The sequence below is a fragment of the Peromyscus leucopus genome, chromosome 12 (assembly GCF_004664715.2).
Source record: "Peromyscus leucopus breed LL Stock chromosome 12, UCI_PerLeu_2.1, whole genome shotgun sequence".
Taxonomy (NCBI): domain Eukaryota; kingdom Metazoa; phylum Chordata; class Mammalia; order Rodentia; family Cricetidae; genus Peromyscus; species Peromyscus leucopus.
Window position 1 is genome coordinate 40,980,129 of NC_051073.1, and position 18,212 is coordinate 40,998,340.

Sequence of the window (18,212 nt, forward strand, 5' to 3'; positions counted from 1 at the left end):
AAGTTGCCCAGTAAAAACAGATGGCTGTACAGATCAGTGATCAACTGGATTTGTTTTCTAAATTTCTATTGTTGTCCTGAAAACATACACATATAAGTAACAGTCTATGGACTGAGCAAGTTGTGTTTGTGTATTTAGGAGACGAGGGAGAGAGAGAGAGAGAGAGAGAGAGAGGCAACAACTAAAGAAAGAGTCCATGAATTTGAGAGACCGCGAGGTTAGTACAAAGCGGGAGAGGGGGAGTTGAGGGAGGAAAGGAAAGGGGAAATGATACAATGTCAATCTCAATTTTTTTAATGTTTTCCATTAGAGTTCTAATATCAAGAAACAACAATTTCAAACAGCTGGTATTGAACAAAAAAGACATTTTAAGGAAGCAAGAACATGATCTGTGGCTGCTGGATGTGAAGAGAGTGCCCCCCACCCCACGCCAAGTCCCTGTGCTAACAAGAGATCACTGAACCACCCATCCACACCCAGGGAGCCCTCCTGGTTCTTGGTAGGTCAACCCTACTGCTTCAACCACACTTGAGGAAGTCTTGTCTTTTCTCCTCGACATCTCCCTAGCAGTGACATGGAAAATAGAGATGTGGTGGAGAAAGAGGAGGGTAGGAACAAAAGGGAGGAGTCATTCCATTCTGTTCATGTGTAGATGGAAATGCTTCATTCCCATTTAGAAGGAGAGCTGTGAGCAGAGGAGATGGCTGTCTGGGTAAAGATGCCGCTGTACAAGCCTGCAGCCTGAGCTCAGCGGCCTGACCCCACACAAATGCAGAAGGAGAGAAGCAACTCTGGTCTGCTGACCTCCACACTTCATGTGCACCCCCCCACACACACATACATTATGGATATACACACATCAGACAATAATAAACAAAATTCACCCAAAAGAAGGACTAGTTTTAGGGTGCCTCTTATTTCTCAGCTAGTCAATATCTTCACTCTTTTCCCCTTCCATACATTATTTTACTGCCATAGCATGACTTCCTTGAATATATAATCCTTGAAATAAAAATGTCTACTCTGTGTTTATAAACATTGACTTGTAGTCTTAGCTATTTAATTTTTTTAAAAAAAAGCTATTTCTGGGTAACTTAAAAAGAACTCAGTGGGCACTTACAGTTTAATTAACCTCAAACAAGTATGAGCAACAGATACTTTTTCTACCACATGTGGTGTTTGGCAATTCAAACTTCATTTAACCACTGTGGAAGGCTTAAGGTTTCTGAACCAACGCTTGGTCCCCTTGAGCTGACCACTGTTAGCAATGATTCAGGGACATTTGCAAAAGAATATTTGAAATGGGAGTGCTGAGGTCAATTCTCAAGGCCAAAGTAAGCAGCAGAGGTTACAAAGGAGGGGGATTTCAGGGCTCGGTCTGGGGCGAGGCACGGTGGCTTACCAGAATAGCGGGTGTTGTCACCTGAAGACTTGAACTCTGGGTGTTCCAAACTATGTCTTCTATTTGGGGGAGCAAAACTCCTCTCACTGAGGAAAGACAATATAAAACATCACTTTTGAGACACTGTCGTATTTGAGATCCACATACACCAGCCCACATACACCAGCACACTCAACTGTAGGAGGAAGCCACAGGCATCACAGCAAATTAACATGGCCTAAACAAGGTGCTGTGCTCACAAAACTCAGTCCTTCAAACCCTGACCTGATTGAATTAGAGTAGAAACAAAAGGCAAGCCAAACTTAGAAATCTGTAACACAAAGCAAATGGGCAGCCAATCACAAAGGATGAGCTTTCAGAAGCCCAGGCTCAAATAAGGCAAAAGCTAACTTTTAAACAACTAATTCCTCTCTGCACCTTGGTCTTGTTTCTTATATGTCACTTTCAATTTTCTATCCAGAAATATTCTGGAGGGTTGCAGAACATGTCCTAGGTCTCAGGGATTCATAACTCATGAATCATTCTTTGATCAATTAGAGTGTTCCATTTAATGTATCTTACCCTCTTCCTCTAAAAATGAATCATTGGAAAAGGTACCTGCTGTCAAGCCCAGACAACCTGAGTTCAACCCCCAGGATCCAAATGGTTTAAGGAAAGAATAGACTCCCACAGATTGTCCTCTGACCTCCATACATATACTGTGGTGTGCACACACTCAAATAAATAAATAAATAAATAAATAAATAAATAAATAAATAAATAATAAATAATAAATAATTTAAGACATCATTATGTTTCTCATTTTCCACTTTAGCAACTTATATTTTTTCTATTTTCTCACTTCAGTAAAATACATTATGCTAGAAGTTTTAAAGATTAAAGGACCCATAAGTGAAGGCATCATCGCAAAGCAAACAGAAAATAAACAATAATGGCAAATAAATTAGAATTCTGTCTCTGATGAATGATGCTGGCACAGCACAGAAAGCGAGCTTTGCCCCAGGGTGACGGGAAGACCATTCTAGCCTCCAAACCCACAGTGGTCTCCCTCTCCTTTACAATCCCAACTCCATCTGCTCATTATGACCCACGACAGGATCTCCACAGCTATGGAAGGTCAAACTTAGTGTTGAGGTTTCTGGGCTCGGCATCTGGCTCTTTCAGCCAGCTTGCATTAGCTCTCCCCCATGGTTCCTTCTTTTCTGCTGACTTGTAAGCCTTATTAACCAACTGGCCTTCTCAGCAGCTCACGCTGCGGTTGCCTCGCAACACCACAGCCTGATGTGATTTGTATCTTCAGCCTCTGCTTTCCTTTTCTTATATTTCGTTCCCATCCCTTCAGACTCTTCCTAACAGCCATGCTGTTCTCCACTTTTCCTGCCCTGTGACCTTCTGTGGAGATACATTCCAGGAAGCCTACAAGTGATCTACCCCAAATGACTGTAGGGATGAAGCTCCATTTATCAGGAGTCTTGTGTAGTCTAGAAAGTGTAGAACTATATATATTAGCGGGGTTAGTCTTTACCATACCATGTTGAAAAAGAAAGGAAAACTATGTAAAGATGTCAGGAGTGATATTCAAACTCACCATTGATAAGCTGCAGAGACTTGGGGTCTGGATTCAAAGAGGAGTTTCCCATCAGAAAGTTCTGGTGCAGCGTCTCAGCGATATAATCTCTGAAGTTACTAATTGTGTAAACAGCAGTGGGTTTATCATCCAGCTCTACCAGGCCATGGTTTTCCACCTTGTTGGAGTGAAGGCTTATGAGGTCCCAGGTGGTATTGCTGATGGCCTCGCCATTGAAGGTAACTGCATAGTGAACGTCTATCCCACTGTGGATGACAGGAGAACAGAGTCGGTCCAGCTAAGATGGCACAAGAAAGGAGCTTTGGGTCTGTAGACAACATTAGGCCAAGACAGGGAGTCTGAGAAAGCATGGATTCTATCAAAACCTCCTCCCCCTCCCCAGAAAATGGAGGGTCGTAGCTCTAATAATAGGACAAGAATTAAGGAAGCCACAGAGTGAACCCTACCACAGCATCGGAGGCTCTTCATGCCCCACAGTTTGAACTGTTTCCCTTTCTTTCAAAGCCAACTCCTTTCTTTTCATTAGCTCCCTTCTTCCTGCTTTCCCTATGTGAACAACAGCTCCTGGACAGTAGATGTAACTATAGACGCGGGTAAACTAACTAGAACCTCAGTGATGTGGAGAGGCTGGGATGTTGCAAGTCCAGAGCCAAATTAATAAGCATTTATTGTCCAATTCTGTGTGTCACCTAACACCCGTTAGGATAAATCCTTGGGAATATACAAACAGACCCCTAGATCCCACCAACCTCAAAACTAAGATAACATCTATATAGGGTCTATAACAGAGATGTCCCACTTTATCATAACCCACCTCCCTGATATTTCCACCATTGCATTTTAAAAATATGCCAACTGATGACTTTCTTTGTTCCAATACTATGAAAACTTCATGAAACTACTGTCATGTTGGAACATGGAATGTGATGCAACCAAAACCACAGTCAATTTACATATGGCTCCAGAATGACCTATATCTTTATCCTCTTTGAGAGATGTTTCTTGCATCAAGTCTTGTTACAGTTTGTACTTTCTGTTTAAAAGAAGATATCCTGATATGCCTAGAGGGCTTAGCCTATGAAGGAGTTTGCCACCAAGCCTGATGATCTGAGTTCAATCCCTGGACCCACAGTGTGAAGGAGAGAACCAGCTCACACAAGTTGACCTTGCATCTATACATTGTGCGCACGCGCGCGCGCGCACACACACACACACACACACACACACACACACAACTTCTAACACTTCCCCAAAAGAATATAAAATTTTTCTCACATTTCCTTATTATTGCTATCAGAAAAGTTAGATACTAAACCACAGCTATTTATTGAGGAGAAAAAATTTTCATACTTTTAGGTAAAAAGTTAAATTTGAAAATAAAGCAACTTATTATTCCAATATAGATAGATGACAGATGATAGACAGACAGAAAGACAGCAGGCTAGAATGTTTTCTAGAATGATAGCTACGTGACTCTTTCAGGAGATCTACTTCTGAGTGGCAGGTCAGTGAGTTTACAGTTCAATAAATCTAGGGCAAAACTGGAAAGGCCGCTGTGACATGACTTTGATCTCTTTACAACCCTCTGACACTTTCTAATTCTATATTTAACTTGGAAATCCTTACGGGTTTTCTTGCTCCTTTTTTCTTTCATCTCTTTTCTTTTGATGATTCCTTTGTTCATGAATTAAATGAAACAATAGGACGTGCTAACAAACAACATTTACAAAGTAAGCTTTTTCACTAAGCCTTTGTACAAGCAAATGAAAAGAAGGAGGAATAAAAAAGGGAGAGCAAATTCCTTTTGTTTCCTGGTGTGTTGATTTACATGTTCTTAGCCATTTGAAGAAATGATATGAGGCGATAAAGTTGGAAAGCCAATGGGAACATGTCTCCTGGACAGTCACTCGCCCACTCACTCACCCAGGCGTCTCTAACAACTGAACACTAAGAGTTTTTAAGTGCTCTCAACACGCTAGGCACTCACTATGCCTTTATCTCATTTAGTTTTCACAATAAGCTTATTAAAAGTTTTATCATTTTCAGAATATTGTTAAGGAAACAATATGAAAGTTTTAAAGACGTCAAAAGGCTTCTTAAAAATTTGCAGTGGAGATATGGTAGAGTCAGGCTTCTGCTTCAGCACCTGCATTCTGAAGTAAGCATGACCAAACTATTACCCAGCATTCTCTGTGTCTGTCTCCACGCTGGCCCCCAGCTTGTCTCTTCACACAGCCTTCACATCTGGTATACGAGATACATCTGGAGGTAAGAACTACCTTCCTAAAACACACCACTCAAACCATATGGGTAATGGAAAATATTTATTTCAGACATCCCATTGGCAGCAAATGACTCCCAACTCAATACATAAAAACAGGCGGCATCTTCCCATGAAATTACTTAAATATTTGTGTGCACATATATAGATGTGTGTATGTATATATCATATGTGTGTGAGTATATACATACATAATAGAGTGTGTGCCTACTTGATTAGAGTTGTCATGTGCTTATAAAAAAATTTTGTTATTATGACTGCCTCTCTCTTTTCTAGCCCTAATATTCAGCTTGGCAATTCATACTGAGAGTTATCCAGTGTCTATTATATGAGTAGAAATCTAGACTTATCTGAATATAAGGAGAAAAAAGTATTCAAACTGTTTACATACCTAAAGAAAAATGTCAACAGAAAGAAGATGGCATTATGGATCCTATGGAAGGGGTTGCCAGTAATTTATGTTCAGTGGAAAGTTTCTGACCAGCATGAAACAAGGTTCCCTGAAAGAGTTCCCTGAATAAACATCACCTTTACTGAACCTTTAGAAAGGCAGATAAGTTGATTAAGACTTTAATGATGGGAAAGTTTGGGATGTTGCAAGACCAGAGGTAAATTATCTTGGGCCATCTTTAGTCCCGTTAATAGACATGTATTATCATCCTCCCTGTGGGAGCTAACATTTTTGTGACTCTCAGATAAATCCTTTGGATTGTGCAAACAGACCCCTAGCTTCCACAACCCAAAGGCTAAGATTGCCATCAGACTTAATCCCAGCCCTTGAGAGGCAGAGGCAGGAGGATCTCTGTGAGTTCGAGGCCAGCCTAGTCTGCAAAAAGAGCTCTAGGACAGCCAGGGCTATTACACAGAGAACACTGTCGTGAAAAAAAAAATGCCATCAGACACCATCTAAGGACTACAGCTGAGATCCCCTGCTCTTCTGTGCCCACCTATCCATGTTTCTGTCACTGTACTTAACATGGCTTCTGATACTGTTTATTCTGTTACCATGAATCTCCATGAAATCTTTACCACATCAGAACACAGAATTTGCGTAACATGAACCTGTGTTCCTAGGACAGAGCCACTCATAGTTGGCTCCAGAATTAACTCTCTTATCCTCTTAGAGGTGAGAGTTGTGCTTTTGCACAGGCACCGGTGTATTGGGCCTTCTTTAAAGCCATCCCCACAGATTAAAGGCAAATATAACAAACTGCCCTGGTTCGATGATAGCGCTCATTCACATCACTCAACTTCCTCTGAGTTTCAGCTTGCAAAAAAAAAAAATTTTTTTATTGTAACTCATGGATTTTCCTATGGGGAAAGAATACATGACCTAGCCAACGCAAAAATCACACAGTTGGTAGGTGCATTTCCCATTTTAAAAAGATCAATAGGAAAGAATTGTCTTTTGTGGTCTGGGAAGCATGCAGTGTGGTCTTAAATCTTTCCTTCCTGTAAGTACTGTCTAGTTTAGACCAGTGCTGATTGCGCAGTGCAGGTGACACTCTAGTCTATAAGGGATGCCTGTAAGCAACCAGACCTCTTCAACACCCCCACCATTAACATAGGAAAACACTAGTTGATTACACTGAGGGAAAGAAATTCTGGGTCCTTTCAATATTGTTTTCCTCCCAGATCTGACAAGCTTCCTGTTCTAAAGGGTAACTTAGGACTCTTAAAAGTGATAACCAATACTCCTATAAAGAGACCCTCAGCCATATTGCAAATAAAAAAGACGTCAAGGTAAAAGGGGAGCTAGGTAAATAGAGAAGGGGGGCTAATGGAAATAAGAGGGGGACAAGAGAGCATAAGGGGGTGAATGTGACTGAAAGCTACTATGATGTGTGAAAATGTCATCTCCTCAATCCCTCAAGCAACTAAAGCGTTTTAATATTTTAGACTAAAATGTTAATCTGTGAGTAATTTTCGATCCTTCTCTTTAAGGAAAGAAATTATGTGATGTTTTCAAGGCATCAAACAATAAGAGGACACCTTCTGATCAAAAGTTACCATGTCACACTCCCAATTGCTCTTTGGGAACCTCTGGTCTTTTGACATACTGGCAGACCATGGGCGCCACATACTGATCACCTTTGGATCTTTGCTTGTCCACTCCCTTCTCTTTGCTTATTTCCTCCCAGTCCACATATACCATCATGCTCATGAACATACATGCACACACCTCCTCCACCTGCCTATTGCTTTTATGCTTCAGCTTACATGTCACCTCCTCGGGGTGGGGGGGGGGTGTTCTTTCTCACACTGACAACAGGATCATGCTCTATCCCTCCCACCATCTGGACAGACACAATTATTATTCCAAACATCAGAATAATGCATTCCAAGCATCCAGAACCATGCCTAGCTCATAGTACCTCAATAAATACTTCCAAAAGTAGCAACAAAAAGGTTGATGTTACCACTAATATAAACAGATAAGTTGAATTTTTGCCATTTAAATGGGGACTCATCTCTTCAGCTGAAATATTTTCTGTCCCTAAGTATAAAAGGAACAACTTTGACCCTGCAGAGAAAGTCTATTTTCTTCATACATTTGTGTCTTGGTATTCATTTAGAGACACTGTTTCTGGACCATCCACAACTCCATGAGGATGCCTCATAGTCTTTGCAAGCCTGGTGGGATAGATCACATCTGCATAGCCAGAAAGCTGGGCTCCTCCTCCCATTATCTGTACAACCTATTAAACTTTCTTTTAGTGTCAGCATGACTCTAAGACAGGAAAGAATGGCAACAATGAAGAAAGGGGGGAGAAAAGAAAGGAGAAGAGGAGGAAGAAGATGAGGCTATTCCTAAAAGAACTCAAATGACTTCCTCATTGTGTGAAAAATTGGGCAAAAATACTCAAGCACTTATTTACTGGAAACCTAGCATGTGCCTCGCATGGCTTTAAACATAAAGGATAGATCATGAGAAATGTTCTTGTATGAGAAATCTATGCAAATCAGGAAGTAAGTGTTAGACTACCAACCTTGTACTTTAATGACAAAATATCACTTTGCCTCCCCAGTATTTGAATTGCTCATCTAAAGATAATATATCTACTATAACATACCTTGTCTAGTAAAGATAAATTCATTAAGAAAGATAAAATGACTCAGAAAGATACTGTAATTTATTATCATGCTTTTGTCTTGGAATAAGAACTCAAATAAATATTTGCAGTACCAAGAAACCATGCATTCTTAAAGCCAAGAACATCACTGTGACCTAAGAAGGCTGCATTCTGGCAAGCTATAAAGTGCAAAGACCGTTCAGGATGAGGGACATTTTTTAAAATTTCAAGGGGCCAAGGAAGTCCATAAGAGGGGTAAACAGAACATTTCTGATTGAAGAAAGCAGTACTGGCCCCACATTCAGTAACCTGAGGTAGCCGACCACTGTGGTACCCGGTACATTTCAGTGTGAATCACCCTGGAACCCACCAGTTAAGTATCAATCAGATGGAGGAGAGGTTCGCCCTTCTTCTCTCAGCCCAGATACTCCGATCAGCTATTTAGGTGTACATATTTTATATATGATCACTCTAGTTAAATAAGAGTGTTTCAGGGGAACTCAGACAATGCCTCTCTAGTAATGCTTCTTCTAGAAAGAAAGTGCATGCTTACAACACTTGAAGCTGAAGTTAGGATGTGGGTTCACCAGATTGATATACTATCTATTGTTTTCAAATGGGTCCTACTCAGTATGTGTAATAAGTGGGGATTGCACACAGTAAAAGGCAAATCAAAAATTTCGCATGCATCTAAATGCTGGTGGCAAAGGAGGACAGAGTGTATATTCTTTATTTCTGTTCTACACGGCCATTCATGCACAACTCGGAACATCAGCTTATCAAGTTTACAAATAAATTCAACCAATTGACTGATACTACCTGATAACACTACACAATTTTGGAAACTGTGCCTTACCTAACATTCTATAACAATATAGTGACTTCCTATTTGTTTTCTGGGCTGTACACAGGAGTATTAGAAGTCAGCCAATGGCTACTATCCTTTCAAAACTAGGGGTAACCTCAAGATCTAGGGTTGTTTCTACTGTCTGATCACCCTAAGAAGAAGTAACTAAACTGCTGGATCTCTTGAACTGGTCCAGACCTCAGCACTGTAGCAATAATACATACTGAAGGGCAGGCTACAATTATAAAAAGTACAGAAATCCAAATTCTGATTGATGAAGAAATCTGACATCTCCTAGTCATGTAACTTCCAAAAAGACAATCTGTCTCTCTAAGACAAAATGTCATCACTAGCCAAAAGGAAACAAATACAAATCCTCATTTTACTATACCACAAGGACACAAAGAAGATAAAGTTTAAAAAAAATCATCACCCTATGCATTACTAAAAGACAAAACCCAAAAATTATTTATTTCTCTATGCATGGGGTTTGCCCAATAACAAGGCATTTCATAAGTATTTGTCAAAATACTGTAAATACTATCAGAAAATCCTTTCAAAGCAACACATTCATGTCAACCCTATGTGCTTATTGAGGGTTGATTCCAATGACCTCCTGTGGTGATATTGTGTTCCCCAATGTATTGTGCACCCTAATAAATTTATCTAGGGTCAGAGAACAGAACAGCCACTAGATACAGAGGCCAGAAAATGGTGGCACACACGCCTTTAATCCTATCACTTGGGAGGCAGAGATTCATCCCAATCTCTGTGAGTTTAAAGCCACACTGGAAACAGCTAGGCATGGTGACTCGTGCCTTTAATCCCAGGAAGTGAGCCTTTAATCCCAGGAAGTAAGCCTTTAATCCCAGGAAGTGATGGCAAAAAGCAGAAAGGTATATAAGGCGTGAAAACCAGGAACTAGGGTCGGTTAAACTTTCAAGCTTTCAAGAAGCAGTTCAGCTGAAATCCATTTGGATAAGGCCTCAGAGGCTTCCAATTTGAGGAAACAGGATCAGCTGAGGAATTGGCGAGGTGAGGTGGCTGTGGCTTGTTCTGCTTCTCTGATCTTCCAGCATTCACCCCAATACCTAGCTCCAGGTTCATTCTTAATAATAAGACCTTTTAAGATTCCTGCTACAACCTCCCTCATTCCATGTATGCCAAATTCCATGATGTCCAAGTCCCTCAAATGCAGTGGAGTAGACACTACATCTTCCTATGTACTTTAGACCAATGATTCTCTACCTTTCTAATGCTATGACCCTTTAATATAATACTTCATGTTGTGGTGACCCAACTATAAAATTATTTCATTGCTACTTCATAACTGTAATTTTGCTACTATTATGAATCATAATGTAAATATCTGATATGTAACCCCTGTGGGTCAGGTTGAGAAATAATGATTTAAATCCTCTCTAGAATGCTTCTCAACATAAATGCTATATAGAAACACTTTATTATCTGGGGCATAATAACAACCCAAAAAGTCTGCATACATTCACTACAGACAACAGTCTTTATAATCTTTGCTTTTGTTTTTTGTTGTGATGTTTTCATGAGCATGGTTGAATCCACAGATATGGAAGCCAAAGATGCTGAGCTGACTGCACAATGAAGGAATGTTTCTGTAGTCACTAAACACTTGTATAGTTAGCCTGTGAATTTGCTTCACAGAATCCATTTGCATTTACCAGGCTTCTAGAGAATTAAGAATCCATAGACAAAACTAGTAACTTTCAAAAAGGAGTATTGATTGTGTCTTTCCATTGTGCTTTCTAAAAATTCAAGAACAGTTATTTTTACAAATGAACTATCATAAAATTCAATGCTATCACCTTCATCAAATGCACCTTAAAGTTCATTTGATTGAATATTTAATGGCACAAAGGACTTGAAGTGTGTTTGCTAATGAGTTTTATTCCTATTTTAAATTAACTTGTTTAAAATACTAGTTAGTCAGCTATCAACTATAGCCTATGAGAGAACTTAGCATAATGTCTATGAAACTCCTATTTCAGTGTTCATAAAATGGTTTTCAGCCAGTCCTGCAGCTACTCAGACCCAAGTAAACTTAATTATCAGTTACATGGCATGTGGCAGGCTTCTTGCTAGATAGCTCTTATAACTAAACTCAGCCCATTTCTATTAATCTATATGACACCACGTGTTCCGTGCCTTTACCTGTGTGCCATTACATGCTGTTCCCTGGACAGCGGGATGGAGTCTCCTTTGCCTCTGCCTCTGCCTTTCTTCTTCCTATCTCTCTCCTGGATTTCCTGCCTGCCTCTAAGCTGCCTTTTGATAGGCCAAATGACTTTATTTATCAACCAATCAGAGCAACACATACTCACAGCATACAGAAAGACATCCCACAGCACTCAGCAGTTAAAAACATTGGCTGCTCTTCCAGAGGAACCAGGTTCAATTCCCAGCACACGGCAGCTTATAACTGTCTGTAACTCCAGTTCCAGGGAATCTGACACCCTCACACAGATATACATGCAGGCAAAACACCAATCACTGCTCGTAAAATAAAAATAAATGAATTATTTTTAAAAAATGATTTTCACCTTGGCAAGTTTCTTTTGTTTGGACAGAGAATTTCACTATGCAACCCAGGCTGGCTTTGAACATGCAATCATCCTGCCTTAGGCCTAAGGACTAAGATTACAGGTGTGTACTTGAATAAATCAAGCTTCACTAGGGAACAGCTGCCCTCTTTAGTTTACAGTGCATTTCCAATGTCTATTTTCACCCAACGGCATTGAGAAGTTGCAATAGGGACTTCATGACCTTCAAAGGTTAGAATATGTATCATGGCCTTTGTAGTTTGCCACCTTCTAATCCATAAGCAGTGGCACAATGAGACTAGGAGAGACTGGAGAACTCAGCCATGCTCATCCATACTCTAGCACTGGATATGGACAATGAACAACACAGAAAGTACTGAAAGGGACCTTTACCTGCCATTCTCCTTAGGGGACCTGAAAATGACAAAAGTATCCGTTAGAGTTCAATAATCTTTATACTTGTCACATCATTCATCACTATACACGTTCAATCACATCTTCTGATTGTATTTAAATGTCTTCTTATGGGAAATACTTACACCAAATCAGATCTACAGTGTGCTATAAGTTTAAAAAACAAAAAGAAAGTGAGTTTGAGGCCATCCTATTGGTCTACATAACGAGTTCCAGGACAGCCAGGCCTACATAGAAAGACTCTGTCTCAAAAAAGGAAATGAAGGTGAAGAAAGAAGCCATCTTAAAGCCAAGGATTTTTACAGTTTTTTTTTTAAATTTACCCTAAAATATTTCTTAAATATGTGATTTATCTCTTTGTAGATCAACTTTTGGCCGATCATCAGAGGACTTAAGTTGTTGGCATTAAAATCAGGAATGGCAGGCTAGAGAGATGGCTCAGCAGTTAGGAGTGCCTGTACTAAGACCATCAGTAAAGGGCAGACCAGTTAGCCTATGGTCCATTGCACAGCTGTTATTTTATATAACCTGTACTAAGCACCTGTACTAAGACCATTGGTAAAGGGCAGACCAGTTAGCCTACGGTCCATTGCATGGCTTTAGCCTTTGTTTATTTTATATAACAGACATCAAAGAGAACTTTTTGGTCTGGAAAGATGCTCAGCAGTTAAGAGCACTGACTGCTCCTCCAAAGGACCCAAATTGGATCCCCAGCATCAACATGGCAGCTCACAACTGTCTGTAACTCTAGTCCCAGGGGATCTGACAACTTCTTCTAGCCTTGGTGGGGAGGAAGGTGCACAAATGTGGTACAGAGTCACATGCAATATACACAAAATAATAAAAATTTCTAAAAATCAGAACTTCTCCTATGTCTGAAACTGTGCTAAGCATTTTACAAAAAAATTTCATTCACTTAATCCTCATTAAGATTCATTAAGGACTGCTAATATCCACCTTGCAGGTGAAGAGACTAAAGAACAAAGACACTACTAATTTACCCAAAGTATTGCAAAAGCATTTTTAATAAAGCAGGACTCACAGGTAAATTTATTTTATACAGAGGAAAAGGCAAGATCTAGTAATCCACGCAAAGCCATCCAGCCCAAGGTGCATAGGCAGCATTCCCAGGCAGACAAACTAGACAAGATGACTCCAGCCACCATGTTGTGCCCCAGGCTACCAAATGAGTGAGCTCCTCAAAGGCCTTCGTTCTGGTCATCATGGAGGAGCCTATGTGAAAACGCAGAGGCTCAACTGGAAGGACTGTGGTGGCATGAGGTCAAGTGGATAGTGTAACAGAAAGAGCCGCTCTGCACTAGGTAGCTGCGTGCCCTTGGGTTGATTTCAACTTTCTCTGTTCTGGTTTCTTTAGCAGAAGAAAACTGGGCAACACACACACACACACACATACACACACGGGCAGACTATCAGGGCTGCATAAATTCTTGCTGTGATCGTTGCCCCCACAAGTCCCACTGAGAACATGAAACACAGCCCCAACTTACGTCCCTGTTATCCAACAGCTGGGCAACAGCTATTGCCCGGCCCCCAAATGGAAGACTCTCACCTGGAGGCTGAGAGCAAACCCTCAAATATGAGCTATTTCATTTCCAAAATCCCTCCTCCACCCTCAGGTGAGAGCTGCTTGTCTACAGTAGGCTAGTTCATTCCCTTACCCTGTTTTTTTTTCCCTCTGGAAGAAGAGGGTTGGAAGTGTCTGCCCTGAGGATGGACAGCAGAGAAAGCCTGAAGTGGCTTCTAGTCTGACTCCAGGGTCCAGTGCCAAATGAGAGCTGCACAGCTCATCAGCACAAAGCCTGGGTGCTTACTGTGGTCCAGCTGCAGACCGAGCTACATCTCCATGAATGCATTAATCTGACTCTCATTAACTCAGTTTCGCTTGTATAAGACGAGGGTTAAAGTACTCATTTACCACAAATAACACTGTTACAGCTCTAACAATCGTGTGCCGTTAGAAAATATGTGATGAGCTGCCAGGCGGTGGTGGTGGTGGTGGTGGTGGTGGTGGTGGTGGTGGTGGTGGTGGTGGTGGTGGTGGTGGTGCACGCCTTTAATCCCAGCACTCGGGAGGCAGAGCAGAGCCAGGCGGATCTCTGTGAGTTCAAGGCCAGCCTGGGCTACCAAGTGAGCTCCAGGAAAGGCGCAAAGCTACGCAGAGAAACCCTGTCTCAAAAAACCAAAAAGAAGAAAAGAAAAAGAAAATATATGATGAGCACCAGGCTATTCCATTCAGACAGAGAGCAGCCTTGCACACATGCATTCTTAGAGCAAATCTCTTTACCTGAATTCAAGAACACGGATGCTCCTGTATCCTGGTAACCCTGTGAATGCATTTTCAACCTGTTAAGAACATAAAAGTAAAGATGATAACTATGTAGATTATGCGAAAGAATATTTCAAATGCTTTGAAGAAGAGAAGAAAAGGTACACTTGTATCTTACAATTATCAGAACTTGTACACATAGATAAAAGTTTACAATGTTAGAAAATAGTGTTTACCACAATACCATCATTGTTTCTTTTTCATTTTATCTTTAATGATTTTAATGTTTTAATTTGATTTTTTAATTTATAAAAAGCATACTTCTTAATAGTTAAATCAACATTTTCCTCCTTTTGTGTCAAAAGTAAAAAAAAAATTGATTTCAAAAGAAACTATAATAGTATTTGTATAACAGCATTTTTAAGTGTTACTGTTCCAATTGGAAATCTGGCCCCAGCAAGCACCCTGGCAGAATCAAATGTCTGTTTCCTCTAAGTGTGAATGTGTCTGAGAGTGTCTGTTTCCTGTCCCCACACCACAAGAGAGCTAGAAATACACTCAGCGTTCAAAAAGAGTCTACAAGGCCCGAGTTACTCCCAGAACAGACTGGCCATCACAAAAGAGATTAAGAAGCTGTGGGCAGATAAGTCTGCTGGTTAAAATATCAATTTATGAGCATCACATCAGTGAGCTGGTTTTAATAACCGAGTCTTTAAAGTGCAGCCACATCTGTCCATATGAGCCCAGTGACAAAAGAAAGAAAAAGTGTGCCGGACTGGGAGTCTAAAAATAATCTAGTTATATAAAAATATGTATGTAAACAAAATTTAACATTTAATCCATAATAATTCCAAAGGTGGCTCAGCAGATGGACAGGGCCAAAACAAGAAAAGTGGAAATGTTAGGGAACTTTAGAGACTTCTCTGGGAAGATGCTTTTAACCACAACCTCATGAAATCAGGGGAGTAGTGGTTTTTTTTTTTTAAATCTTGGTTCACTGCAGATCTTCTTGTTTTAAAAAGAGAGAACTCAAGGAGCCATGGCAATGGTTCAGTCAGGAAAGTGCTTGGCCTGAGTTTGACCTCCAACATCCACATGCAAAAGTCTGTGATTCCAGTGCTGGGTAGGCAGAGACCGGAGGACCTCTGTCTGAGGCTTGCTGGCCATCCTAAATTGGTGAGCTCCTGGTTCAGGAACTCATATTGTCTCAAAAATTAGGATGGAGAGTGACTGAGGAAAACACTCGACATCCATATACATACTCACACATGTGTATGTACTCTACACACATGCACATGCACTCACACAGATGTGTGTATACCTCATGCACAAGCACATACACGTACCAGTAAAGGAGCCACATCTATAAAGCATTTGCCTCTATAGCTTGCTTTGTTTTACTCTTTGAGGGGGAAGAGTGAATACTTGCAGGATAAGAGCAGACGGACATCCCAGAAGTAAGAATCTGAAGTCCAAGGCTGTGCATTGGCTGGCCAACTGAATGTACACCAGCTTTCCTCTGTGGAACTAAGACTGCCCTGCCTTCCACCACATCAGCCTTTGAACATGAGAATGAATGTAGCCGAAAGCATCCCATTAACTCCAAAATGTCATTATTACCAAGGGGAGCCTAGGCCTGGGACTGGGCATCTCCTGGACTCAAACCTACACAGGTGTTCTGAGTCACCACATGCAGTGGTGCAGGAAACCATCTCATTTGATCAGCACCCACACTAGGAACAGGGACAAGTTACTGAGTAACCACTATATCCGGTGCTCTGCAATTTAACTTTGAATCTTTGAAGCACTACCAAGACGTGCATATTATCCTGATTTTGTAAATGAGAAAACTGAGACACTAAGATGGCAGCTCATCTGGCCAGGATCATATCGATGCTTTTAACCCATCCCTCGTAATGTCAGGCAGAAGGATTTTTTTAACTCTTGGTTCACTGAAGAACGTCCTGTTTTAAGAATGAAGAATTCAAGGTCGGTTGTCTAACACTGCCCACTGAACTACACTTCTCCTTCCTTTTTCTCCTGCCTCGTGATACATTTGACACTGAGAAACTCATTCTAGTGTCTGGAGGAGTCTCTGTACAGGATGAAGGAAGGGCCACTCTGAAAGGCAAATGGACGGCTGAGGAGATGGTTCCATGGGTGAAGAGTTTGCCATGCAGGTGTGAGGACCTGGATTCAAATCCCCAGAAACTGACATAAGGCTTGATACCAGGAGGACCATCTGTAATCCCCATGCTGCCGACAGGAGGCAGAGACAGGAGGATCCCTGGGAGCTAGCAGGCCAGACAGCCTGATACGCACATTAGCAAACAACAGGGACCCTGTCTCAAATGAGGTATAAAGCAAGAACCAAAAACTGAGGCTGTCCTCTGACCTCCACATGCAGGTTGAACCGTACACACACACACACACACACACACACACACACACACACACACACGCACGCACGCATGCATACATGCACACGCACATACACAGTCAGAAGACTTGGTTTTACCTTCTGCTCATTTAGAGGCTGAACTAACCATGAACAAGTTCTGACCTCCAGAGCCTCACCTAAAAGGTGGAGATACTTATCTGCTTCACGACGGGCAAAGAGTTGACAACAGCCTGGAGAAGCACTGTAGAGATACAACCTTGATACTGTGCCTGTCTCCCTCCAACCCTCCCAGGTATCATACTGTCCTGAGCCCTTTCTGTCAACTTGGTATGGCCTCAGGTTTACCATGCTCTCTCGTGCGCTCACTTCTACCCTCATAAAAAAAAGAGTTATGGGGGTGTCTGAACCTCCTCCCTTATAAGCAGGCCTCCCCTTCCCTGTCTTCCAATGTTATTGAGGAGGCAACACAAGGGAACAACCTGTGTGACTCTGCCCTGAAAGGAGAGAGCAGAAGGGGCTCGTTCAGTTTACAGCAGGTGGAATGGCAGCTTCCTTCGGGACATCCCCAGAAAACACACATCAGCACACATACACAACTGAGAGAGACAGACAGACAGACAGAGAGACAGAGAGAACCTTCCACAGAAAGAAGTAATTATCAGAACACATGTCACTCCAGGTCAGAAGGCGAAAGTGGTACAGAGGCCAGCCAGAGGAGGAGAAGGCGGTGGCTCGTGGTTGGCCCAGACCATTCATCAGCCTCAAATTACCTCAGTGGCCACCTATCTCATGAAGTCATTACGGAGAGGACACCTTTCTGGGTGTCTATTAGATTTTCTTTAACTCTCCAGTTACTCCTGCGCTTGTTTACCGAAACACTGAGGCTTATGAAAGGTCCCTTAATCCAGGCGGGAGGACCAGACAGCCAGTTCAAGACAGTGTCTGATGCCAGGTGGCCACTGGCCTGGCTGACATTTCTCCCACATGCCATACAGCCCTGCACCTTGGCTGCACAGTTAGGAAAATGGATTGTCTGGCCGACTCTCCTCCCCGCGTCTGATGGCTGCAATGATGCTATTTGGCGGACAGATGCATAGTTTTATTTCCCATCTGGACACCATGACTAGGGAAGGAAATTAAGCCAAGGTAATGGAATTAACAAACTTGGTCAAGGAGAAGCCAGTCAAGTAGGAACGGAAAAGAAATAAACAGGAAGAAACGGGGCGCCCAGTTATCACTTAGAAGGGTAGATGACATTCAAGGCGATTTTACGTAAGAACAAAGACACACTAGAAGAGCACCAGGTGTGGCTAGTGTTTAATGGAAGAATCGGAGTTTAAAT

The 18,212-nt window shown here is 41.5% G+C and overlaps 1 protein-coding gene across 1 annotated transcript in view; it reads right to left on the reverse strand.

The window, feature by feature from the left end:
• The window catches only part of Impg2 (interphotoreceptor matrix proteoglycan 2), a 70,095-nt gene that overhangs the window by 13,632 nt on the left and 38,251 nt on the right, over positions 1-18,212 (reverse strand). Inside the window, exons 9-12 of the mRNA XM_037209707.1 lie at positions 14,488-14,546; positions 12,162-12,182; positions 2,991-3,235; positions 1,403-1,488 (exon numbers count right to left, since the gene is read on the reverse strand). Of these exons, the coding sequence (XP_037065602.1) occupies positions 1,403-1,488; positions 2,991-3,235; positions 12,162-12,182; positions 14,488-14,546 (411 nt within the window). The remainder of the gene's footprint in view (positions 1-1,402; positions 1,489-2,990; positions 3,236-12,161; positions 12,183-14,487; positions 14,547-18,212) is intronic.